We start from the raw sequence: 26,059 nt of genomic DNA on the forward strand, positions 1-26,059 counted from the left end.
GTTATTCGATTCAGTTTGTTCACTCAAATGATTTGTTTGTTTGTACGAATCATTCAAGAATGACACAACACTAAGGGGCAGCGTTCCACCGTGTCTTTTGTCTCTCTAATATCTGAAAAACATAACCAGTTAAAAAAGGTAAGACTGGATTTTGTTCTTCATAACCATTTATATTGATTTAGTTAAAAAAATTGTATTTCTTCAAGGATAACTTGAATAGTCATTAGCTTCATATCAAATCAGGCAGGGTGGCTGCTGCTTAGTAGCTTCTTCTCAAAAGGGAGAAAATGCTACACAACTTCTGTTTACACACACTTGTCCTGTCAGTGTCGCAGGGGAGATGGTGCCTATCTCCAATGATCATTGGGCGAAAGGCAGGATGCGCCCTGGTCAGGTCACCTGTCCATTACAGGGCAACACAGAGACACACGGAACAAACGACCGTGCACACGCATGCTCAAACCTGAGGGCAATTTAGAGAGATCAATCAACCTAACTGTGATGTTTTTTGAACTTTGGGAAAAAGCCGGATTACCCAGAGAGAACTAACACATGCACAGGGACAACATGCAAACTTCAGGCCTGGGATTCAAACCCAGGAAACTATTGCTGCAAGGCAAAATTTCTACAAACTGTGCAACTGTGGAGCCACCTTCATTTTAATTGTATAGCACCGATTCACAATGAATATCTCAATCACCACAATAAAACAATTACAAATGAAAAAGCTACTGCTTCCTCTAGCTCACTTTGACATTATACTTCACAGGCTACATATGAAAGAAAATTTTTAAAATTCAGAAAATTCTCAGAAAATCATACACGCAAAATCCATATCGGCCTAAACTATTGGTAATCAAGTTTAATTTAAAAAATAGGTATTGGCAATAATCAGTTGACCTCTAAATATTACATTTATTGTTTTGCAGGAACTGCTAATATAAATCAGTCATAATAATAATAATGTCTGATCCTGCAGGACAAAATCTGCATTTGATGCCAAAATGCAGAAAATGAGTAAGTCTACAGAATTCCGGGTGCCACGGTCTGTCTGCACCATGTTCAACATGTTGTTGGATGCTAAGAAGCAGTGCTCCAAACTCTGTGTGCTGGACTGCAATCAAGAGGTAAATTTAACCAAACAGGTGTTGTCTTTGGTGCTAAATTGAGGCCATAAAGTTTGTTCCAAAAAAAAAAAAGTTGAACCTGAAAAATAAGTTTGTTCAAAAGAAAAAAAATTGAACCTGAAAAATAAAGGTTTGTTCAAAAGAAAAACATTTGAACCTGAATAATTATTTTGAACCTACCGGGGCCCAATTTAGCTCCATACTGGTCTTTTACTTTGCTTTACGTAACCGTAATAAATACCTCATTATAGTACAATTTCTGTTAGATCTTAATTGTGTGTCAGTATACCACTCTGTTGATCTTTGTATCTATTACCCATCCAACTTCAAGTGTTTTTCTACCAAAGAAGTTTCAGTGCTTAACCAGAGCTCACAGATGTCTTTAAAAGAGCTTTAGACTCTCTCAGAGAGACAAAGACATTAAGCTTTACTGTATTCTAAAGACAATTCCATGACAAAGGAGCACAATAAAAGAACAGTTCTCCCCAGTTGAAAAAATAGCTACACTTAAAATACTGTGCCATTAAATGGAACAAATAATAAAAATAAGAAATGTATTCAATAATTGATAAATATATATTATATATTGTGCTTTTTTTAAATTTAAACCACTAATTTTCAATCATACTTTTTTCTTGAACTCTATATTTTTCCATTATTTAATACAAGCGATGTTTTTCACTGGCCCTTTTTTCCTAGCCCTTTTATGTCTTTCATATTTATTACCACCCAAATATATTTACATGTTTTCTTCAAAAATATATATTTTTATAATTATTTTACTGTCCTTTTATTTTTAAAGCACTGATATATATTCTTTCTAATGTATTCCTGTTGTATTTTTTACCCAACAGATGTCCCTGAGCCCATTTATTTCCTGCCTTTCTTTTTTGCACTCCTTAGTCGCTGTATTGTCTTTTCCTCCTCAACATGCTGCTTGAAATGTAAAAAGCAAATGAGGTGGGACAGAGACTGAGGGGGCGGTCTTTGGAACAGCCTTAGCTTCTCTCTTATTGAATGAGGTCAAGCCTTTAGGAAAAAGGTGCTCAATCTCATTATGGTTGCCTGCCTGGTTCTGAAAAGGAGCTGCTGGCCAACTTTGTCATGTTGCTGCTAAATAAGTCAAGAGTGTTGTTTATTTGGTGGTAGATAGCCCTGTTACTCTGGAAAGTTCAATGTATTCTGTTGACTCTAAGTGAGAGAATACTTGAGTTTGCCGAAGTACTAAGAGTCTTTCATGTTTACAGACCCACTTTCAAAATAAATGCTTGACTCAGTGACTAAGTCTATTCCCAATCTAACCAAGGGAAACATTTCAAGAACCTCAGCGTTAAATTTGCATCTTTAAATATTTCCAATGATAATGAACATTTCTAATTAAACCTTTTTTTATACTATTAACAGTTCAATTTCTATAGATGTCAATCAATAAGTTTAATCCACACCTGATGTGGAATTTAAAAAGAAACCCCTAAACATGGAAAATCTATGCATACCTTAAGATATGTATAATCCTTTTAAAATAAATGCGATGTCTGATGTTCCAGGCTGATTCCTCTCTTCATAAATATTAAAAAGGCTTATTCACATCCAATGTGGGATTTCAAAATTAATGCAATACTAATATGGCAATATCTCCTAATCTTTTATTGTATGCATAACACATTTAAAAGAAAATTGTAGCTTTGTGAAATAAAGCAACATCATCTCTAGATGTCACTTCATTCATATCTGATGTGGAAATTCAAAATTACACTTCTGGAATATTCTAATATAAACTATATTTACTTTACAATCATCAACCTAAAACACAATGTCTGAGCAGTTCCTCCATCTAAGTCACTAAACCATTGTCAGAACTGTTGTCAACATCTGAAGCCACTTGAATATCGCAATGTCTTATTTCTCAGCATACATGCTGTATTTTATCCAGTGGTGTAAGACCTGAAGAGCGCTCAGATTTCCAAGATTGAGTTTTATTTGGACTTTGACATCTAGCATATAGATTCATTGTTTCTCAGGAAACTCTCTCTACATTTACTCTGACTGATTCAAGCCCCATTTTGGACTTGATGACTACAGTGACTTTCCCAGGGGGCAGGGTTGTATTATCTGAATAAAATTATAAGTAGATATCTTTATGAGGCTTTAATTTTAAAATTCTATATGAAATATGAATAAAATATATTAGTGACATCTAGAGGAACTGAACTAAATTTGCATTTCCTGTGAAAATGCAGTGTGAATGCTGTAAGCTGAATTTTTTAGCTGAAAGCTGGCAGAAACAAGCTGAAATTGACTGCAGAAAATCTGCTGAAATCTGATAAATTAGTAGAAATAGAAACAGCAAAGAAAAACTGTCATCTGATCTGTTTAAGCAGGAAGACTATTAGCTATAAAACAGTTTAACAATTTAAAGTTACCTCAAAACTACTTGTTGAAAGAGTTGTTGAAATGCAAGAACTGACAAAAACTTTAAAAAAGCAGGAAAGAGCTGCAAAAATATGAAGCAAAAATATAGCCTAAGAAGTTGAAGTCAGAGCTAAAATACATTAAAAAAATAGGAGAAATTTCAGAAAAAATGAACTAACAACAAATACGCTGAAGAAACACAAAAACAAACAGGAAATTGCCTAAAAAACGCAAATGTGTTCTTTAGCTAAGAGAGGAGAAAAAGAAGCTACAATCCTAACGTTAGCATATTCTTTCTGGTTCTGATTGATTTTGGGTCTGGTTTTGATGGAGATTTGTTCCTGGTTCTGATGGAGTTTGGGTCTTGTTCTGATGGATGCTTGTACATGGTTCCGGTATAGAATTGTTCAAGGTTCTTATGGAGTTTTTTGCCAGGTTCTGGTGGAGTTGGGACCTGGTTCTGATGGCTGTTTCTTCCTGGTTCTCATAGAGTATGGACCTGGATCTGATAGACGTTTGTACCTGGTTCTGATGAAGAATTGTACAAGGTTCTGATGGAGATTTTTTCCTGGTTCTGATGAAAATTTTTAGAAAGTTCTTAAACATTTTTTTTCTGGTTCTGATGGAGCTTTTTGCCAGGTTCTGATGGAGTTTTGACCTGGTTCTTATAGAGGTTTCTTCCTGGTTCTGATAGAGTTTGGATCTGGCTCTGATGGACATCTGTATTTGGTTCTGGTGGAAGTCTGTACCTGGTTATAATGGATGCTTCTCCTTGGCTCTGAATGAGTTTGGACCTGGTTCTGATAGTGGGTGACTAACTGGTCCTGATACAGAATTCCTCCTGGTTCTGATGGAGTTTGGACTTGGTTCTGGTGGAGGGTCCCTAACTGGTTCTGATGGAGTTTGGGTCCAGTTCTTGTGGAGATTTATTCCAGGTTCTGATGCTTCTTGGAACTGGTTCTGATAGAGGTTTCTTTCTGGTTCTGACTGAGTTTGGACCTGGTTCTGATAGTGGGTGACTAACTGGTCCTGATGGAGAATTCCTCCTGGTTTTGATGGAGTTTGGACCTGGTTCTGATAGAAGGTTCCTCCTGGTTCTGATTGAGTTTGGACCTGGTTCTGATAGTGGGTGACTAACTGGTCCTGATACAGAATTCCTCCTGGTTTTGATGGAGTTTGGATCTGGTTCTGATGGAGTTTTTCTTTCCTTGTACTGATGGAGCTTTTTGCCAGGTTCTGAAGGAGTTTGGATCTGGTTCTGATAGAAGTTTCCTCCTGGTTCTGATTGAGTTTGGATTTGGTTCTGGTGGAGGGTCCCTAACTGGGTCTGATGGAGTTTGGGTCCAGTTCTTGTGGAGATTTATTCCAGGTTCTGATGCTTCTTGGAACTGGTTCTGATAGAGGTTTCTTTCTGGTTCTGCCTGAGTTTGGACCTGGTTCTGATAGTGGGTGACTAACTGGTCCTGATGGAGAATTCCTCCTGGTTTTGATGGAGTTTGGACCTGGTTCTGATAGTGGGTGACTAACTGGTTCTGATGGAGTTTGTGTCCGGTTCTGATGGAGATTTGTTCCTGGTTCTGCTGGAGTTTGGGGCTGGTTCTGATAGAAGGTTCCTCCTGGTTCTGATTGAGTTTGGACCTGGTTCTGGTGGAGGGTCCCTAACTGGTTCTGATGGAGTTTGGGTCCAGTTCTTGTGGAGATTTATTCCAGGTTCTGATGCTTCTTGGAACTGGTTCTGATAGAGGTTTCTTTCTGGTTCTGAATGAGTTTGGACCTGGTTCTGATAGTGGGTGACTAACTGGTCCTGATGGAGAATTGCTCCTGGTTTTGATGGAGTTTGGATCTGGTTCTGATGGAGTTTTTCTTTCCATGTACTGATGGATATTTTTGCCAGGTTCTGAAGGAGTTTGGACCTGGTTCTGATAGAAGGTTCCTCCTGGTTCTGATTGAGTTTGGTCTTGGTTCTGATAGTGGGTGACTAACTGGTCCTGATACAGAATTCCTCCTGGTTCTGATGGAGTTTGTGTCCGGTTCTGATGGAGGGTTCCTAACTGGTTCTGATGGAGATTGGATCTGGTTCTGATAGAGGTTTCCTCCTGGTTCTGATTGAGTTTGGACTTGGTTCTGATGGAGGGTCCCTAACTGGTTCTGATGGAGTTTGGGTCCAGTTCTTGTGGAGATTTATTCCAGGTTCTGAAGGAGTTTGGACCATGTTCTGATAGAATGTTCCTCCTGGTTCTGATTGAGTTTGGACCTGGTTCTGATAGTGGGTGACTAACTGGTCCTGATACAGAATTCCTCCTGGTTCTGATGGAGTTTGGGTCTGGTTCTGATGGAGGGTTCCTAACTGGTTCTGATGGAGATTGGATCTGGTTCTGATGGAGTTTTTCTTTCCTTATACTGATGGAGCTTTTTGGCAGGTTGTGAAGGAGTTTGGACCTGGTTCTGATAGAAGGTTCCTCCTGGTTCTGATTGAGTTTGGACCTGGTTCTGATAGTGGGTGACTAATTGGTCCTGATACAGAATTCCTCCTGGTTCTGATGGAGTTTGGGTCTGGTTCTAATGGAGGGTTCCTAACTGGTTCTGATGGAGTTTGGGTCCAGTTCTTGTGGAGATTTATTTCAGGTTCTGAAGGAGTTTGGACCTGGTTCTGATAGAAGGTTCCTCCTTGTTCTGATTGAGTTTTGACCTGGTTCTGATAGTGGGTGACTAACTTGTCCTGATACAGAATTCCTCCTGGTTCTGATGGAGTTTGGTTCTGGTTCTGATGGAGGGTTCCTAACTGGTTCTGATGGAGATTGGATCTGGTTCTGATAGAAGGTTCCTCCTTGTTCTGATTGAGTTTTGACCTGGTTCTGATCGTGGGTGACTAACTGGTCTTGATACAGAATTCCTCCTGGTTCTGATGGAGTTTGGGTCTGGGTCTGATGGAGGGTTCCTAACTGGTTCTGATGGAGTTTGTGTCCGGTTCTGATGGAGGGTTCCTAACTGGTTCTGATGGAGATTGGATCTGGTTCTGATAGAAGGTTCCTCCTGGTTCTGATTGAGTTTTGACCTCCTGGAGATTTTCGTGTGTCTACATGAATCCATGTAGGAGATATGACAGTGTAGAAATATGGATAATTTTGAAATTTTTCAATTTTAAGCGATTTTGGGAAGGACAGATTTGGTACTCCTAAACAAACCTTTTTTATGACAAAACGATAAAAGTTATCAAAACAATTCCTTCACTGTGGGTGCCAGCAAGGTCTGAAGATAAATCTGCACAAGGCTCATGTCTCTACCTCGAACGGTTTACGAGAGGCGGCAATTCAAAAACATGTGACTTTAAGGATTTTTTGCTCTGATTTTTTCTGAAATCCCTATAGATTTCCTATAGAGGGTGTGTTGACTTTGTGTTGCTTCGGGGCGTGTTGCCGGAAAACTATGTGTCCCACATCAATGAGGGTGACATTTTCTTAATCGCGAAAGAGATTCCTACGTTTTGATGTATAATTTGTATAGGTAGATTGAAAATTGAGCGAGTGAGGAGAGTTTGTTCGTTCTTTTTCAGGTTATTCAAAAACCTAGAGCACACACTCTAGCGACACGAACATTCCGTCATAGGATTACATTATAAATCTGAAAATCTGAAAAAGTGTTTAAAAAGTTTGAAACCAAATTGTAGAAAAACTGTAAAAGATATCAAAAAGTTGAATTAAACAGTAATAGCAGAAGGCTGTGAAAGTATTTTAAAAGTTGAATGGTGTTTCTAGCTGAAAGTATGCAGAAGTAGTTAAATGGCAAAAACAGTGAAGTTTTAGCAGAATTTAGCGGAATTTTTGTCATTTTCCATTCATTTCAATGGGGCCAAAATCGGCAGAAAAAGCGGAATATTTTAAAAAGTATAAAAGGTATAAATACCAAGAGATATAGCTGGAATGTCCTTAATGAGCAGAATATTTTAAAACTTGAATGGTAAAAATAGCACAAAGTATGCAGAAGAAGTAGCGAATCAAAAAAGCGGAGAGCAACTAGAATAATAATAATAACTAGAAAAATTTGCATTTCCTGCGAAAATGCAGTGTGAATGCTGTAAGCTGAATTTTTTAGCTGAAAGCTGGCAGAAACAAGCTGAAATTGACTGCAGAAAATCTGCTGAAATCTGATAAATTAGTAGAAATAGCAGAAACAGCAAAGAAAAACTCATCTGATCTGTTTAAGCAGGAAGACTATTACCTATAAAACAGCTTAACAATTTAAAGTTACCTCAAAACTACTTGTTGAAAGAGTTGTTGAAATGCAAGAACTGACAAAAACTTTCAAAAAGCAGGAAAGAGCTGCCATAGATGAGCTGAAAAAGCATAGACTGAAGCAAAAATATAGACTAAGAAGTTCAAGTCAGTGCTAAAACACATAAGAAAATAGGAGAAATTTCAGAAAAAAGGAAATAACAACAAATACGCTGAAGAAACACAAAAACAAACAGGAAATTGCCTAAAAAACGCAAAAGTGTTCTTTAGCTAAGAGAGGAGAAAAAGAAGCTACTATCCTAATGTTAGCATATTCTTTCTGGTTCTGATTGAGTTTGGACCTGGTTCTGATAATGGGTGCCTAACTGGTCCTGATGGAGAATTCCTCCTGGTTCTGATGGAGTTTGGGTCTGGTTTTGATGGAGATTTGTTCCTGGTTCTGATGGAGTTTGAGTCTTGTTCTGATGGATGCTTGTACATGGTTCAGGTATAGAATTGTTCAAGGTTCTTATGGAGTTTTTTGCCAGGTTCTGGTGGAGTTGGAACCTGGTTCTGATGGCTGTTTCTTCCTGGTTCTGATAGACGTTTGTACCTGGATCTGATGAAGAATTGTACAAGGTTCCGATGGAAATTTTTTCCTGGTTCTGATAGAAGTTTCCTCCTGGTTCTGATGGAGTTTGGGTCCAGTTCTTGTGGAGATTTATTCCAGGTTCTGATGCTTCTTGGAACTGGTTCTGATAGAGGTATCTTTCTGGTTCTGACTGAGTTTGGACCTGTTTCTGAAAGTGGGTGACTAACTGGTCCTGATACAGAATTCCTCCTGGTTCTGATGGAGTTTGGGTCTGGTTCTGATGGAGGGTTCCTAACTGGTTCTGATGGAGTTTGTGTCCGGTTCTGATGGAGATTTGTTTCTGGTTCTGATAGAAGTTTCCTCCTGGTTCTGATTGAGTTTGGACTTGGTTCTGATGGAGGGTCCCTAACTGGTTCTGATGGAGTTTGGGTCCAGTTCTTGTGGAGATTTATTCCAGGTTCTGAAGGAGTTTGGACCTGGTTCTGATAGAAGGTTCCTCCTGGTTCTGATTGAGTTTGGGTCTGGTTCTGATGGAGGGTTCCTAACTGGTTCTGATGGAGATTGGATCTGGTTCTGATGGAGGTTTCCTAACTGGTTCTGATGTAAATTGGATCTGGTTCTGATGGAGTTTTTCTTTCCTTGTACTGATGGAGCTTTTTGCCAGGTTCTGAAGGAGTTTGGACCTGGTTCTGATAGAAGGTTCCTCCTGGTTCTGATTGAGTTTGGACTTGGTTCTGATAGTGGGTGACTAACTGGTCCTGATACAGAATTCCTCCTGGTTCTGATGGAGTTTGGGTCTGGTTCTGATGGAGGGTTCCTAACTGCTTCTGATGGAGTTTGGGTCTGGTTCTGCTGGAGTTCGGGTCTGGTTCTGATGGAGGGTTCATAACTGGTTCTGATGGAGATTGGATCTGGTTCTGATAGGGGTTTGGACTTGGTTCTGATGGAGGGTCCCTAACTGATGGAGGGTCCCTAACTGATGGAGGGTCCCTAACTGGTTCTGATGGAGTTTGGGTCCAGTTCTTGTGGAGATTTATTCCAGGTTCTGATGGAGATTTGTTCCTGGTTCTGATGGAGTTTGGGTCTGGTTTTGATGGAGATTTGTTCCTGGTTCTGATGGAGTTTGGGTCTTGTTCTGATGGATGCTTGTACATGGTTCAGGTATAGTATTGTTCAAGGTTCTTATGGAGTTTTTTGCAAGGTTCTGGTGGAGTTGGGACCTGGTTCTGATAGAAGGTTCCTCCTGGTTCTGATTGAGTTTGGACCTGGTTCTGATAGTGGGTGACTAACTGGTCCTGATACAGAATTCCTCCTGGTTCTGATGGAGTTTGGATCTGGTTCTAATGGAGGGTTCCTAACTGGTTCTGATGGAGTTTGTGTCCGGTTCTGATGGAGGGTTCCTAACTGGTTCTGATGGAGTTTTTCTGTCCTTGTACTGATGGAGCTTTTTGCCAGGTTCTGAAGGGGTTTGGACCTGGTTCTGATAGAAGGTTCCTCCTGGTTCTGATTGAGTTTGGACCTGGTTCTGATAGTGGGTGACTAGCTGGTCCTGATACAGAATTCCTCCTGGTTCTGATGGAGTTTGGATCTGGTTCTAATGGAGGGTTCCTAACTGGTTCTGATGGAGTTGGTGTCCGGTTCTGATGGAGGGTTCCTAACTGGTTCTGATGGAGATTGGATCTGGTTCTGATGGAGTTTTTCTGTCCTTGTACTGATGGAGCTATTTGCCAGGTTCTGAAGGGTTTGGACCTGGTTCTGATAGAAGGTTCCTCCTGGTTCTGATTGAGTTTGGACTTGGCTTTGATAGTGGGTGACCAACTGGTCATGATAAAGAATTCCTACTGATTCTGATGGAGTTTGGGTCTGGTTCTGATGGAGGGTTCCTAACTGGTTCTGATGGAGTTTGTGTCCGGTTCTGATGGGGGGTTCCTAACTGGTTCTGATGGAGATTGGATCTGGTTCTGATGGAGTTTGTGTCCGGTTCTGATGGAGGGTTCCTAACTGGTTCTGATGGAGATTGGATCTGGTTCTGATGGAGTTTTTCTTTCCTTGTACTGATGGAGCTTGTTGCCAGGTTCTGAAGGGGTTTGGACCTGGTTCTGATAGAAGGTTCCTCCTGGTTCTGATTGAGTTTGGACTTGGTTCTGATAGTGGGTGACTAACTGGTCCTGATAAAGAATTCCTCCTGGTTCTGATGGAGTTTGGGTATGGTTCTGATGGAGGGTTCCTAACTAGCTCTGATGGAGTTTGTGTCCGGTTCTGATGGAGATCTGTTCCTGGTTCTGCTGGAGTTTGGACCTGGTTCTGATGAATGTTTCTCCTTGGCTCTTATAGAATTTGGACCTATTTCAGATGGAGGTTTGTACATGGTTCTGATGAAGATTTGTACCCTGTTCTGATAGAGTTTCCATCTGATTCTGATGGATTTTGGATAAGGTTCTGATGGAGTTTGGGTCTGGTTCTGATGGAGATTTGTTCCAGGTTCTGATGCGCTAACAGCCTATATGCCAAAGTCTATGAAATTGCCTTTTAAATTTAATCACTGTTGTCCAGCTGTTAGAACAGCAGTACATGCTGTTTAAGTACTCAACACAAAATGGCCGCCAGTAGTTGCCTCCTATGAAGATGATCAAAGGGTTAGGGGGTCGGGTCAGGTTTAGGCCATAGAAACGAATGAAAATGAATGGAAGTCAATGAAAAGTCCTGACAAATATGGTAATCCATGAATGTGTGTGTGGGTGTGTGTGTGAGCGTGTGTGTGTGTGTGTCCGAGTATCAGACACGGAGTGAATGGAGGCAGAAACAAATACAGAATCATATACAGACATAGACAGTAGGAGATACACAGAGCTATAAATAGAACAGTGAGGAATGAATCCGCCAATCAGCAAAGAGCGTCAGTGTAACTTGACACCTGCTGTTTCTCACTCACGCAGCACCTCACTCTCTGTCTCCCCTGGCCTGGGCTTATAACATGGAGGCGCATGCTCCCGAACAACTGGCCATAACTCTGAAACCGTAGGGGCGATCGATGTCATTCTTGGACCGTTTTTATCAGAACGGACAGGAGATCGAGAATATTAACACGTTTTTGCTGAAAATATAAAATTAAAGGCAAAACACTAGGTGAAAAGAAAGGGAAAAATGGAGAAAAACAGAAAAATGCCTGAACATGATCTCAAACAACATCTAATAACTCGGAAACTATAAGGGCTATCGATTTGATTCATACACCGTATGAATCAGCAGGCCTTGCTGAACAATCATGGAGCTTCTCAAGTTTCTACAAAAATCTGTCTGGGAGATGTGACCCTGTGAAAAAGTGTATAATTTTGACCATTTTTAAACTGGGTGAAGGTGAATTTTTCTCTCTCAAACAAAATTACGTCACGAGGAAACGATAAAAGGTATCCAAATAATTTTTGGACCGTAGGTATCAGCAGGGATCGGTGAACAATCCTGGAGATTTTCATGTGTCTACATGAATCCATGTAGGAAATATGACAGTGTAGAAATATGGATAATTTTGAACTTTTTCAATTTTAAGCGATTTTGGGAAGGACAGATTTGGTACTCCTAAACAAACCTTTTTTATGACAAAACGATAAAAGTTATCAAAAAAATTCCTTCACTGTGAGTGCCAGCAATGTCTGAAGATAAATCTGCACAAGGCTCATGTCTCTACCTCGAACGGTTTACGAGAGGCGGCAATTCAAAAACATGTGACTTTAAGGATTTTTTGCTCTGATTTTTTCTGAAATCCCTATAGATTTCCTATAGAGGCTGTGTTGACTTTGTGTTGCTTCGGGGCGTGTTGCCGGAAAACTATCTGTCCCACATCAATGAGGGTGACATTTTCTTAATCGCGAAAGAGATTCCTACGTTTTGATGTATAATTTGTATAGGTAGATTGAAAATTGAGCGAGTGAGGAGAGTTTGTTCGTTCTTTTTCAGGTTATTCAAAAACCTAGAGCACACACTCTAGCGACACGAACATTCCGTCATAGGATTACATTATAAAACTGAAAATCTGAAAAAATGTTTAAAAAGTTTGAAACCAAATTGTAGAAAAACTGTAAAAGATATCACAAAGTTGAATTAAACAGTAATAGCAGAAGGTTGTGAAAGCATTTTAAAAGTTGAATGGTGTTTCTAGCTGAAAGTATGCAGAAGTAGTTAAATGGCAAAAACAGTGAAGTTTTAGCAGAATTTAGCGGAATTTTTGTCATTTTCCATTCATTTCAATGGGGCCAAAATCGGCAGAAAAAGCGGAATATTTTAAAAAGTATAAAAGGTATAAATACCAAGAGATATAGCTGGAATGTCCTTAATGAGCAGAATATTTTAAAACTTGAATGGTAAAAATAGCACAAAGAATGCAGAAGAAGTAGCGAATCAAAAAAGCGGAGAGCAACTAGAAGAATAATAATAACTAGAAAAATTTGCATTTCCTACGAAAATGCAGTGTGAATGCTGTAAGCTGAATTTTTTAGCTGAAAGCTGGCAGAAAAAAGCTGAAATTGACTGCAGAAAATCTGCTGAAATCTGATAAATTAGTAGAAATAGCAGAAACAGCAAAGAAAAACTCATCTGATCTGTTTAAGCAGGAAGACTATTACCTATAAAACAGCTTAACAATTTAAAGTTACCTCAAAACTACTTGTTGAAAGAGTTGTTGAAATGCAAGAACTGACAAAAACTTTAAAAAAGCAGGAAAGAGCTGCCATAGATGAGCTGAAAAAGCATAGACTGAAGCAAAAATATAGACTAAGAAGTTCAAGTCAGTGCTAAAACACATAAGAAAATAGGAGAAATTTCAGAAAAAAGGAAATAACAACAAATACGCTGAAGAAACACAAAAACAAACAGGAAATTGCCTAAAAAACGCAAAAGTGTTCTTTAGCTAAGAGAGGAGAAAGAGAAGCTACAATCCTAACGTTGGCATATTCTTTCTGGTTCTGATTGAGTTTGGACCTGGTTCTGATAATGGGTGCCTAACTGGTCCTGATGGAGAATTCCTCCTGGTTCTGATGGAGTTTGGGTCTGGTTTTGATGGAGATTTGTTCCTGGTTCTGATGGAGTTTGAGTCTTGTTCTGATGGATGCTTGTACATGGTTCAGGTATAGAATTGTTCAAGGTTCTTATGGAGTTTTTTGCCAGGTTCTGGTGGAGTTGGGACCTGGTTCTGATGGCTGTTTCTTCCTGGTTCTGATAGACGTTTGTACCTGGATCTGATGAAGAATTGTACAAGGTTCCGATGGAAATTTTTTCCTGGTTCTCATAGAAGTTTCCTCCTGGTTCTGATGGAGTTTGGGTCCAGTTCTTGTGGAGATTTATTACAGGTTCTGATTCTTCTTGGAACTGGTTCTGATAGAGGTATCTTTCTGGTTCTGACTGAGTTTGGACCTGGTTCTGATAGTGGGTGACTAACTGGTCCTGATACAGAATTCCTCCTGGTTCTGATGGAGTTTGGGTCTGGTTCTGATGGAGGGTTCCTAACTGGTTCTGATGGAGTTTGTGTCCGGTTCTGATGGAGATTTGTTTCTGGTTCTGATAGTAGTTTCCTCCTGGTTCTGATTGAGTTTGGACTTGGTTCTGATGGAGGGTCCCTAACTGGTTCTGATGGAGTTTGGGTCCAGTTCTTGTGGAGATTTATTCCAGGTTCTGAAGGAGTTTGGACCTGGTTCTGATAGAAGGTTCCTCCTGGTTCTGATTGAGTTTGGGTCTGGTTCTGATGGAGGGTTCCTAACTGGTTCTGATGGAGATTGGATCTGGTTCTGATGGAGGTTTCCTAACTGGTTCTGATGTAAATTGGATCTGGTTCTGATGGAGTTTTTCTTTCCTTGTACTGATGGAGCTTTTTGCCAGGTTCTGAAGGAGTTTGGACCTGGTTCTGATAGAAGGTTCCTCCTGGTTCTGATTGAGTTTGGACTTGGTTCTGATAGTGGGTGACTAACTGGTCCTGATACAGAATTCCTCCTGGTTCTGATGGAGTTTGGGTCTGGTTCTGATGGAGGGTTCTTAACTGCTTCTGATGGAGTTTGTGTCCGGTTATTATGGAGATTTGTTCCTGGTTCTGCTGGAGTTCGGGTCTGGTTCTGATGGAGGGTTCCTAACTGGTTCTGATGGAGATTGGATCTGGTTCTGATAGGGGTTTGGACTTGGTTCTGATGGAGGGTCCCTAACTGATGGAGGGTCCCTAACTGATGGAGGGTCCCTAACTGGTTCTGATGGAGTTTGGGTCCAGTTCTTGTGGAGATTTATTCCAGGTTCTGATGGAGATTTGTTCCTGGTTCTGATGGAGTTTGGGTCTTGTTCTGATGGATGCTTGTACATGGTTCAGGTATAGTATTGTTCAAGGTTCTTATGGAGTTTTTTGCCAGGTTCTGGTGGAGTTGGGACCTGGTTCTGATAGAAGGTTCCTCCTGGTTCTGATTGAGTTTGGACCTGGTTCTGATAGTGGGTGACTAACTGGTCCTGATACAGAATTCCTCCTGGTTCTGATGGAGTTTGGATCTGGTTCTAATGGAGGGTTCCTAACTGGTTCTGATGGAGTTTGTGTCCGGTTCTGATGGAGGGTTCCTAACTGGTTCTGATGGAGTTTTTCTTTCCTTGTACTGATGGAGCTTTTTGCCAGGTTCTGAAGGGGTTTGGACCTGGTTCTGATAGAAGGTTCCTCCTGGTTCTGGTTGAGTTTGGACCTGGTTCTGATAGTGGGTGACTAGCTGGTCCTGATACAGAATTCCTCCTGGTTCTGATGGAGTTTGGATCTGGTTCTAATGGAGGGTTCCTAACTGGTTCTGATGGAGTTTGTGTCCGGTTCTGATGGAGGGTTCCTAACTGGTTCTGATGGAGATTGGATCTGGTTCTGATGGAGTTTTTCTTTCCTTGTACTGATGGAGCTTTTTGCCAGGTTCTGAAGGGTTTGGACCTGGTTCTGATAGAAGGTTCCTCCTGGTTCTTATTGAGTTTGGACTTGGTTTTGATAGTGGGTGACCAACTGGTCATGATACAGAATTCCTACTGATTCTGATGGAGTTTGGGTCTGGTTCTGATGGAGGGTTCCTAACTGGTTCTGATGGAGTTTGTGTCCGGTTCTGATGGGGGGTTCCTAACCGGTTCTGATGGAGTTTGGATCTGGTTCTGATGGAGTTTGTGTCCGGTTCTGATGGAGGGTTCCTAACTGGTTCTGATGGAGATTGGATCTGGTTCTGATGGAGTTTTTCTTTCCTTGTACTGATGGAGCTTTTTGCCAGGTTCTGAAGGGGTTTGGACCTGGTTCTGATAGAAGGTTCCTCCTGGTTCTGATTGAGTTTGGACTTGGTTCTGATAGTGGGTGACTAACTGGTCCTGATACAGAATTCCTCCTGGTTCTGATGGAGTTTGGGTATGGTTCTGATGGAGGGTTCCTAACTAGCTCTGATGGAGTTTGTGTCCGGTTCTGATGGAGATCTGTTCCTGGTTCTGCTGGAGTTTGGACCTGGTTCTGATGAATGTTTCTCCTTGGCTCTTATTGAATTTGGACCTATTTCAGATGGAGGTTTGTACATGGTTCTGATGAAGATTTGTACCCTGTTCTGATAGAGTTTCCATCTGATTCTGATGGATTTTGGATAAGGTTCTGATGGAGTTTGGGTCTGGTTCTGATGGAGATTTGTTCCAGGTTCTGATGCGCTAACAGCCTATATGCCAAAGTCTATGAAATTGCCTTTTAAATTTAATCACTGTTGTCCAGCTGTTAGAACAGCAGTACATGCTGTTTAAGTACTCAACACAAAATGGCCGCCAGTAGTTGCCTCCTATGAAGATGATCAAAGGGTTAGGGGGTCGGGTCAGGTTTAGGCCATAGAAACGAATGAAAATGAATGGAAGTCAATGAAAAGTCCTGACAAATATGGTAATCCATGAATGTGTGTGTGGGTGTGTGTGTGAGCGTGTGTGTGTGTGTGTCCGAGTATCAGACACGGAGTGAATGGAGGCAGAAACAAATACAGAATCATATACAGACATAGACAGTAGGAGATACACAGAGCTATAAATAGAACAGTGAGGAATGAATCCGCCAATCAGCAAAGAGCGTCAGTGTAACTTGACACCTGCTGTTTCTCACTCACGCAGCACCTCACTCTCTGTCTCCCCTGGCCTGGGCTTTTAACATGGAGGCGCATGCTCCCGAACAACTGGCCATAACTCTGAAACCGTAGGGGCGATCGATGTCATTCCTGGACCGTTTTTATCAGAACGGACAGGAGATCGAGAATATTAACACGTTTTTGCTGAAAATATAAAATTAAAGGCAAAACACTAGGTGAAAAGAAAGGGGAAAATGGAGAAAAACAGAAATATGCCTGAACATGATCTCAAACAACGTCTAATAACTCGGAAACTATAAGGGCTATCGATTTGATTCATACACCGTATGAATCAGCAGGCCTTGCTGAACAATCATGGAGCTTCTCAAGTTTCTACAAAAATCTGTCTGGGAGATGTGACCCTGTGAAAAAGTGTATAATTTTGACCATTTTTAAACTGGGTGAAGGTGAATTTTTCTCTCTCAAACAAAATTACGTCACGAGGAAACGATAAAAGGTATCCAAATAATTTTTGGACCGTAGGTATCAGCAGGGATCGGTGAACAATCCTGGAGATTTTCATGTGTCTACATGAATCCATGTAGGAAATATGACAGTGTAGAAATATGGATAATTTTGAACTTTTTCAATTTTAAGCGATTTTGGGAAGGACAGATTTGGTACTCCTAAACAAACCTTTTTTATGACAAAACGATAAAAGTTATCAAAAAAATTCCTTCACTGTGAGTGCCAGCAATGTCTGAAGATAAATCTGCACAAGGCTCATGTCTCTACCTCGAACGGTTTACGAGAGGCGGCAATTCAAAAACATGTGACTTTAAGGATTTTTTGCTCTGATTTTTTCTGAAATCCCTATAGATTTCCTATAGAGGCTGTGTTGACTTTGTGTTGCTTCGGGGCGTGTTGCCGGAAAACTATGTGTCCCACATCAATGAGGGTGACATTTTCTTAATCGCGAAAGAGATTCCTACGTTTTGATGTATAATTTGTATAGGTAGATTGAAAATTGAGCGAGTGAGGAGAGTTTGTTCGTTCTTTTTCAGGTTATTCAAAAACCTAGAGCACACACTCTAGCGACACGAACATTCCGTCATAGGATTACATTATAAATCTGAAAATCTGAAAAAGTGTTTAAAAAGTTTGAAACCAAATTGTAGAAAAACTGTAAAAGATATCAAAAAGTTGAATTAAACAGTAATAGCAGAAGGTTGTGAAAGCATTTTAAAAGTTGAATGGTGTTTCTAGCTGAAAGTATGCAGAAGTAGTTAAATGGCAAAAACAGTGAAGTTTTAGCAGAATTTAGCGGAATTTTTGTCATTTTCCATTCATTTCAATGGGGCCAAAATCGGCAGAAAAAGCGGAATAGTTTAAAAAGTATAAAAGGTATAAATACCAAGAGATATAGCTGGAATGTCCTTAATGAGCAGAATATTTTAAAACTTGAATGGTAAAAATAGCACAAAGAATGCAGAAGAAGTAGCGAATCAAAAAAGCGGAGAGCAACTAGAAGAATAATAATAACTAGAAAAATTTGCATTTCCTACGAAAATGCAGTGTGAATGCTGTAAGCTGAATTTTTTAGCTGAAAGCTGGCAGAAAAAAGCTGAAATTGACTGCAGAAAATCTGCTGAAATCTGATAAATTAGTAGAAATAGCAGAAACAGCAAAGAAAAACTCATCTGATCTGTTTAAGCAGGAAGACTATTACCTATAAAACAGCTTAACAATTTAAAGTTACCTCAAAACTACTTGTTGAAAGAGTTGTTGAAATGCAAGAACTGACAAAAACTTTCAAAAAGCAGGAAAGAGCTGCCATAGATGAGCTGAAAAAGCATAGACTGAAGCAAAAATATAGACTAAGAAGTTCAAGTCAGTGCTAAAACACATAAGAAAATAGGAGAAATTTCAGAAAAAAGGAAATAACAACAAATACGCTGAAGAAACACAAAAACAAACAGGAAATTGCCTAAAAAACGCAAAAGTGTTCTTTAGCTAAGAGAGGAGAAAGAGAAGCTACAATCCTAACGTTGGCATATTCTTTCTGGTTCTGATTGAGTTTGGACCTGGTTCTGATAATGGGTGCCTAACTGGTCCTGATGGAGAATTCCTCCTGGTTCTGATGGAGTTTGGGTCTGGTTTTGATGGAGATTTGTTCCTGGTTCTGATGGAGTTTGAGTCTTGTTCTGATGGATGCTTGTACATGGTTCAGGTATAGAATTGTTCAAGGTTCTTATGGAGTTTTTTGCCAGGTTCTGGTGGAGTTGGGACCTGGTTCTGATGGCTGTTTCTTCCTGGTTCTGATAGACGTTTGTACCTGGATCTGATGAAGAATTGTACAAGGTTCCGATGGAAATTTTTTCCTGGTTCTGATAGAAGTTTCCTCCTGGTTCTGATGGAGTTTGGGTCCAGTTCTTGTGGAGATTTATTACAGGTTCTGATTCTTCTTGGAACTGGTTCTGATAGAGGTATCTTTCTGGTTCTGACTGAGTTTGGACCTGGTTCTGATAGTGGGTGACTAACTGGTCCTGATACAGAATTCCTCCTGGTTCTGATGGAGTTTGGGTCTGGTTCTGATGGAGGGTTCCTAACTGGTTCTGATGGAGTTTGTGTCCGGTTCTGATGGAGATTTGTTTCTGGTTCTGATAGTAGTTTCCTCCTGGTTCTGATTGAGTTTGGACTTGGTTCTGATGGAGGGTCCCTAACTGGTTCTGATGGAGTTTGGGTCCAGTTCTTGTGGAGATTTATTCCAGGTTCTGAAGGAGTTTGGACCTGGTTCTGATAGAAGGTTCCTCCTGGTTCTGATTGAGTTTGGGTCTGGTTCTGATGGAGGGTTCCTAACTGGTTCTGATGGAGATTGGATCTGGTTCTGATGGAGGTTTCCTAACTGGTTCTGATGTAAATTGGATCTGGTTCTGATGGAGTTTTTCTTTCCTTGTACTGATGGAGCTTTTTGCCAGGTTCTGAAGGAGTTTGGACCTGGTTCTGATAGAAGGTTCCTCCTGGTTCTGATTGAGTTTGGACTTGGTTGTGATAGTGGGTGACTAACTGGTCCTGATACAGAATTCCTCCTGGTTCTGATGGAGTTTGGGTCTGGTTCTGATGGAGGGTTCTTAACTGCTTCTGATGGAGTTTGTGTCCGGTTATTATGGAGATTTGTTCCTGGTTCTGCTGGAGTTCGGGTCTGGTTCTGATGGAGGGTTCCTAACTGGTTCTGATGGAGATTGGATCTGGTTCTGATAGGGGTTTGGACTTGGTTCTGATGGAGGGTCCCTAACTGATGGAGGGTCCCTAACTGATGGAGGGTCCCTAACTGGTTCTGATGGAGTTTGGGTCCAGTTCTTGTGGAGATTTATTCCAGGTTCTGATGGAGATTTGTTCCTGGTTCTGATGGAGTTTGGGTCTGGTTTTGATGGAGATTTGTTCCTGGTTCTGATGGAGTTTGGGTCTTGTTCTGATGGATGCTTGTACATGGTTCAGGTATAGTATTGTTCAAGGTTCTTATGGAGTTTTTTGCCAGGTTCTGGTGGAGTTGGGACCTGGTTCTGATAGAAGGTTCCTCCTGGTTCTGATTGAGTTTGGACCTGGTTCTGATAGTGGGTGACTAACTGGTCCTGATACAGAATTCCTCCTGGTTCTGATGGAGTTTGGATCTGGTTCTAATGGAGGGTTCCTAACTGGTTCTGATGGAGTTTGTGTCCGGTTCTGATGGAGGGTTCCTAACTGGTTCTGATGGAGTTTTTCTTTCCTTGTACTGATGGAGCTTTTTGCCAGGTTCTGAAGGAGTTTGGACCTGGTTCTGATAGAAGGTTCCTCCTGGTTCTGGTTGAGTTTGGACCTGGTTCTGATAGTGGGTGACTAGCTGGTCCTGATACAGAATTCCTCCTGGTTCTGATGGAGTTTGGATCTGGTTCTAATGGAGGGTTCCTAACTGGTTCTGATGGAGTTTGTGTCCGGTTCTGATGGAGGGTTCCTAACTGGTTCTGATGGAGATTGGATCTGGTTCTGATGGAGTTTTTCTTTCCTTGTACTGATGGAGCTTTTTGCCAGGTTCTGAAGGGTTTGGACCTGGTTCTGATAGAAGGTTCCTCCTGGTTCTTATTGAGTTTGGACTTGGTTTTGATAGTGGGTGACCAACTGGTCATGATACAGAATTCCTACTGATTCTGATGGAGTTTGGGTCTGGTTCTGATGGAGGGTTCCTAACTGGTTCTGATGGAGTTTGTGTCCGGTTCTGATGGGGGGTTCCTAACCGGTTCTGATGGAGATTGGATCTGGTTCTGATGGAGTTTGTGTCCGGTTCTGATGGAGGGTTCCTAACTGGTTCTGATGGAGATTGGATCTGGTTCTGATGGAGTTTTTCTTTCCTTGTACTGATGGAGCTTTTTGCCAGGTTCTGAAGGGGTTTGGACCTGGTTCTGATAGAAGGTTCCTCCTGGTTCTGATTGAGTTTGGACTTGGTTCTGATAGTGGGTGACTAACTGGTCCTGATACAGAATTCCTCCTGGTTCTGATGGAGTTTGGGTATGGTTCTGATGGAGGGTTCCTAACTAGCTCTGATGGAGTTTGTGTCCGGTTCTGATGGAGATCTGTTCCTGGTTCTGCTGGAGTTTGGACCTGGTTCTGATGCGCTAACAGCCTATATGCCAAAGTCTATGAAATTGCCTTTTAAATTTAATCACTGTTGTCCAGCTGTTAGAACAGCAGTACATGCTGTTTAAGTACTCAACACAAAATGGCCGCCAGTAGTTGCCTCCTATGAAGATGATCAAAGGGTTAGGGGGTCGGGTCAGGTTTAGGCCATAGAAACGAATGAAAATGAATGGAAGTCAATGAAAAGTCCTGACAAATATGGTAATCCATGAATGTGTGTGTGGGTGTGTGTGTGAGCGTGTGTGTGTGTGTGTCCGAGTATCAGACACGGAGTGAATGGAGGCAGAAACAAAGACAGAATCATATACAGACATAGACAGTAGGAGATACACAGAGCTATAAATAGAACAGTGAGGAATGAATCCGCCAATCAGCAAAGAGCGTCAGTGTAACTTGACACCTGCTGTTTCTCACTCACGCAGCACCTCACTCTCTGTCTCCCCTGGCCTGGGCTTTTAACATGGAGGCGCATGCTCCCGAACAACTGGCCATAACTCTGAAACCGTAGGGGCGATCGATGTCATTCTTGGACCGTTTTTATCAGAACGGACAGGAGATCGAGAATATTAACACGTTTTTGCTGAAAATATAATATTAAAGGCAAAACACTAGGTGAAAAGAAAGGGGAAAATGGAGAAAAACAGAACAATGCCTGAACATGATCTCAAACAACGTCTAATAACTCGGAAACTATAAGGGCTATCGATTTGATTCATGCACCGTATGAATCAGCAGGCCTTGCTGAACAATCATGGAGCTTCTCAAGTTTCTACAAAAATCTGTCTGGGAGATGTGACCCTGTGAAAAAGTGTATAATTTTGACCATTTGTAAACTGGGTGAAGGTGCATTTTTCTCTCTCAAACAAAATTACGTCACGAGGAAACGATAAAAGGTATCCAAATAATTTTTGGACCGTAGGTATCAGCAGGGATCGGTGAACAATCCTGAAGATTTTCATGTGTCTACATGAATCCATGTAGGAGATATGACAGTGTAGAAATATGGATAATTTTGAAATTTTTCAATTTTAAGCGATTTTGGGAAGGATAGATTTGGTACTCCTAAACAAACCTTTTTTATGACAAAACGATAAAACTTATCAAAAAAATTCCTTCACTGTGAGTGCCAGCAAGGTCTGAAGATAAATCTGCACAAGGGTCATATCTCTAACTCGAACGGTTTACGAGAGGCGGCGATTCGAAAACATGTGACTTTAAGGATTTTTGCTCTGATTTTTTCTGAAATTCCTATAGATTTCCTATAGAGGGTGTGTTGACTTTGTGTTGCTTCGGGGCGTGTTGCCGGAAAACTATGTGTCCCACATCAATGAGGGTGACATTTTCTTAATCGCGAAAGAGCATCCTACGTTTTGATGTATAATTTGTATAGGTAGATTGAAAATTGAGCGAGTGAAGAGAGTTTGTTCGTTCTTTTTCAAGTTATTAAAAAACCTAGAGCATACACTCTAGCGACACGAACATTCCGTCATAGGATTACATTATAAAACTGAAAATCTGAAAAAATGTTTAAAAAGTTTGAAACCAAATTGTAGAAAAACTGTAAAAGATATCACAAAGTTGAATTAAACAGTAATAGCAGAAGGTTGTGAAAGCATTTTAAAAGTTGAATGGTGTTTCTAGCTGAAAGTATGCGGAAGTAGTTAAATGGCAAAAACAGTGAAGTTTTAGCAGAATTTTTGCCATTTTCCATTCATTCCTATGGGAGCAAAAAATTCATAAAAAGCTGAATATTTTAAAAAGTATAAAAGATATAAATACCAAAAGACATAGCCGGAAAGAGCAGAATGAGCAGAATATTGTAAAAGTTGAACGGCAGAAATAGCACAAAGTATGCAGAAGTAGTAGCGAATCAAAAAGTGTACGGAAGCAACCAGAATAAGAATAATAATAATAATAATAATAATAATAATAAAGAATAAAGAGAAACAGGATCACAAGAGTGTGAATGCCTACAGCATTCACACAACTAGAAAATTTCGGAAGAAATTTAGACGGGGCCTGCCTCTTGGTGCGTGCTTCTGGGACCACAAAGTTTCTCTGGCCGTTATTTAAAAATCATTATGTATGCAATAATCAGCTTAAAATATTACTAGTAACTCTGGAAGACTGAGGCTTTTATTTTGAAATTTTCAGTAAGCCTTATTTTAAATGGGCTCCAACATTAGTGTGAAGCCCAGTCTGTGGTTTAAAATGCAAAGGCTTTTATTTTGTAGAGCATGTTTTGTCTTATTTTGAAAGTCCAGCATGGTTGTCCCTTTAGGTCTGGGTTAGTTCCATTAGTTAAATAGAACCCGCTTGCTATTTAAAAATCATTTTCTATGCACTTGCCAGCTCACAAAATCCATAGTAACTATGGAAGGTGTGGGCTTTTATTTTGAATGTTTCAGTAAGCCTGTTTCAAAGGACCAGCATAGTCCCATTCCCATCACTGGGGGAGCTCCAACAGTAGTGTGAAGCCCACTCCTGCAATCATCTATTGTTTAAAGGCTTTTATTTTATAGAGCAGGTTTTGTCTTATTTTGAAAATCAAGCATGGTTGTCCTTTCAGGTCTGGGTTATTTCTATTAGTTATATAGAACATGCTTGCTATTGTAAAACCATTGTGTATGTTATTATAAGCTTTAAATAATCATTAATAAGCATGGAGGGCTGATGAAAGAAATTGACCTTTAGGGTCAATCACTGTTGTGTGGATGTTGGAACAGCAGTACATGCTGTTTAAGTTCCCCACACAACATGGCCGCCATGTACTTGCCCCCTATGAAGCTGGTCAAAGGGTTAGGGGTCGGGTCAGGTTTAAGCCATAGAAATGAATGAATATCAATGAAAGTCAATGCAAAGTCCTCAGAAAGATAGTAATCCATGCATGTGTGTATGTGTATGTGTGTGTGTCTGTGTGTGTGTGTGTGTGTGTGTGTGTGTCCCAGTGTGAGACACAGAGAGGCAGAAAGAAAGACAGAATCACATCCAGACATATACAGTAGGAGATACACAGAGCTATAAATAGAACAGTGAGGAACGAATCAGCCAATCAGCAAAGAGCGTCAGTGTAACTTGACACCTGCTGTTTCTCACTCACGCAGCACCTCACTCTGTGTCTCCCCTGGTCTAGGCTTTATAACATGGAGGCGCATGCTCCCGAACGACTGGCCATAACTCTGAAACCGTAGGGGCGATCGATGTCATTCTTGGACCGTTTTTATCAGAACGGACAGGGGAACATTAATATTCATCCTTTATTAGTGAAAATATAATAATAAAGACACAACACTGGGTGAAAAGTAAGGGAAAATGGAGAAAAAGGCAAAAATGCCTGAACATGCTCCCGAACAAAGTCTAATATCTCGGAATCCGTACATGGTATTTGAAATTTTTTTAAACTGTGGTCGATAGCTATCCCTCGTCCCCAATCATGGAGATTTTCATAGCTCTATGTCATTCACAGTATAAAATATGATTATGGAAATAAATGGTGTCACTCATGGATTACAGGTCAAGCTCTCATTGAAAATACATGGGAGAAGGCCTACAGAATTCCTGTCAGTCTTGGCGATCAAGGGTGTTTTGATAGAAATCTATGAGACTTAGAACAATTTTGAAATTATTGTGTGAAAGCAGAGGCCCGGCCCTACAATCTGACCGAAAATTGTGACTGTAGAGCAAAATTTGTGGCCGTGAGTGCCAGTTGAAACTCATTTTTCCTGAAAAAAATCCCCTCTTTCTACACTCTAGTAACTGCCATCTCCACTGTTAAGAGTGTGATTTTCTGGCAAACTTTGTGTCGCTTGGAGTCTAATTTTAGAGAAACCGTAGCAGTTATCAACAAACCGTTTTCACTTCTGAAGAGCCGGCGGATTTTCCTACAAACTGAAAGTCAAACTGTGTTTCTAGGTGAAAGTATGGCGATACAGTAGAGCCTCAAAAACAGTGAATTTTGAGGATTTCTTCGCCCCTGACTCCATTCATTCCTATGGGGATTTTGGGGGGTGGTTTTTCGTTAATTACGTCACCATGGTAACTCGAAACGCCAATAATGCAATGCACTGCTCTCCTATGCAATGCTATGGCAGGCCCCAATAATAATAATAAAGAATAAAGAGAAACAGGAACACTATAAGTGTGAATGCCTACTGCATTCACACTAATAAAAGTCATCCTTGAGAAACAATTTATTATTATTGGGAGATTAATAAAATAATCAATTTTGATCATATTTATTATTTTGTTGGATATAATGGCACTCTAACTTATATGTCTAGCTACTCTTTGGCCCAGTAATGCTTAATGCTTTTATTGAGTCACTTATTTGTTTTCTGTATGTATTCTTAATTGTGGCAGGATTGGTCCTCTAGAACAACAGACAGACAGTCAGATCCAGCAGCAACAAAGAATAGGAAAATATCAAAACAGATATATATATATATATATATAAACAGTACAGACCAAAAGTCATTCAAAGAGTTGTCCTTATTTCCATGACTACGAATATTGTAGCTTCACAATGAAGGCATCAAAACTATGAATTATGGAATTATATACTGAACTAAAAAGTGTGGTACAACTGAAAATATGTCTTATATTCTAGGTTCTTCAAAGTAGCCACCTTGTGCTTTGATTACTGCTACGCACACTCTTGGCATTCTGTTGATGAGCTTCAAAAGGTAGTCACCTGAACTTGTTTTCACTTCACAGGTGTGACCTGTCAGGTTTAATAAGTGGGATTTCAAGCCTTATAAACGGGGTTGGGACCATCAGTTGTGTTGTGCAGGAGGTGGATACAGTACACAGCTGATAGTCCTACTGAATAGACTGTTAGAGTTTGTATTATGGCAAGAAAAAAGTAGCTAAGTAAAGAAAAACGAGTGGCCATCATTACTTTAAGAAATGAAGGTCAGTCAGTCCGAACAATTGGGGAAACTTTGAAAGTGTCCGCAAGTGCAGTCGCATAAACCA

At 40.4% G+C, this 26,059-nt stretch overlaps 1 protein-coding gene across 1 annotated transcript in view; it reads left to right on the forward strand.

Moving 5' to 3' along the window:
* The window catches only part of cadps2 (Ca++-dependent secretion activator 2), a 347,960-nt gene that overhangs the window by 260,691 nt on the left and 61,210 nt on the right, over positions 1 to 26,059 (forward strand). Inside the window, exon 24 of the mRNA XM_047345888.1 lies at positions 980 to 1,127. Within this exon, the coding sequence (XP_047201844.1) occupies positions 980 to 1,127 (148 nt within the window). The remainder of the gene's footprint in view (positions 1 to 979; positions 1,128 to 26,059) is intronic.

The sequence above is a fragment of the Girardinichthys multiradiatus genome, chromosome 2 (assembly GCF_021462225.1).
Source record: "Girardinichthys multiradiatus isolate DD_20200921_A chromosome 2, DD_fGirMul_XY1, whole genome shotgun sequence".
Taxonomy (NCBI): Eukaryota; Metazoa; Chordata; class Actinopteri; order Cyprinodontiformes; family Goodeidae; genus Girardinichthys; species Girardinichthys multiradiatus.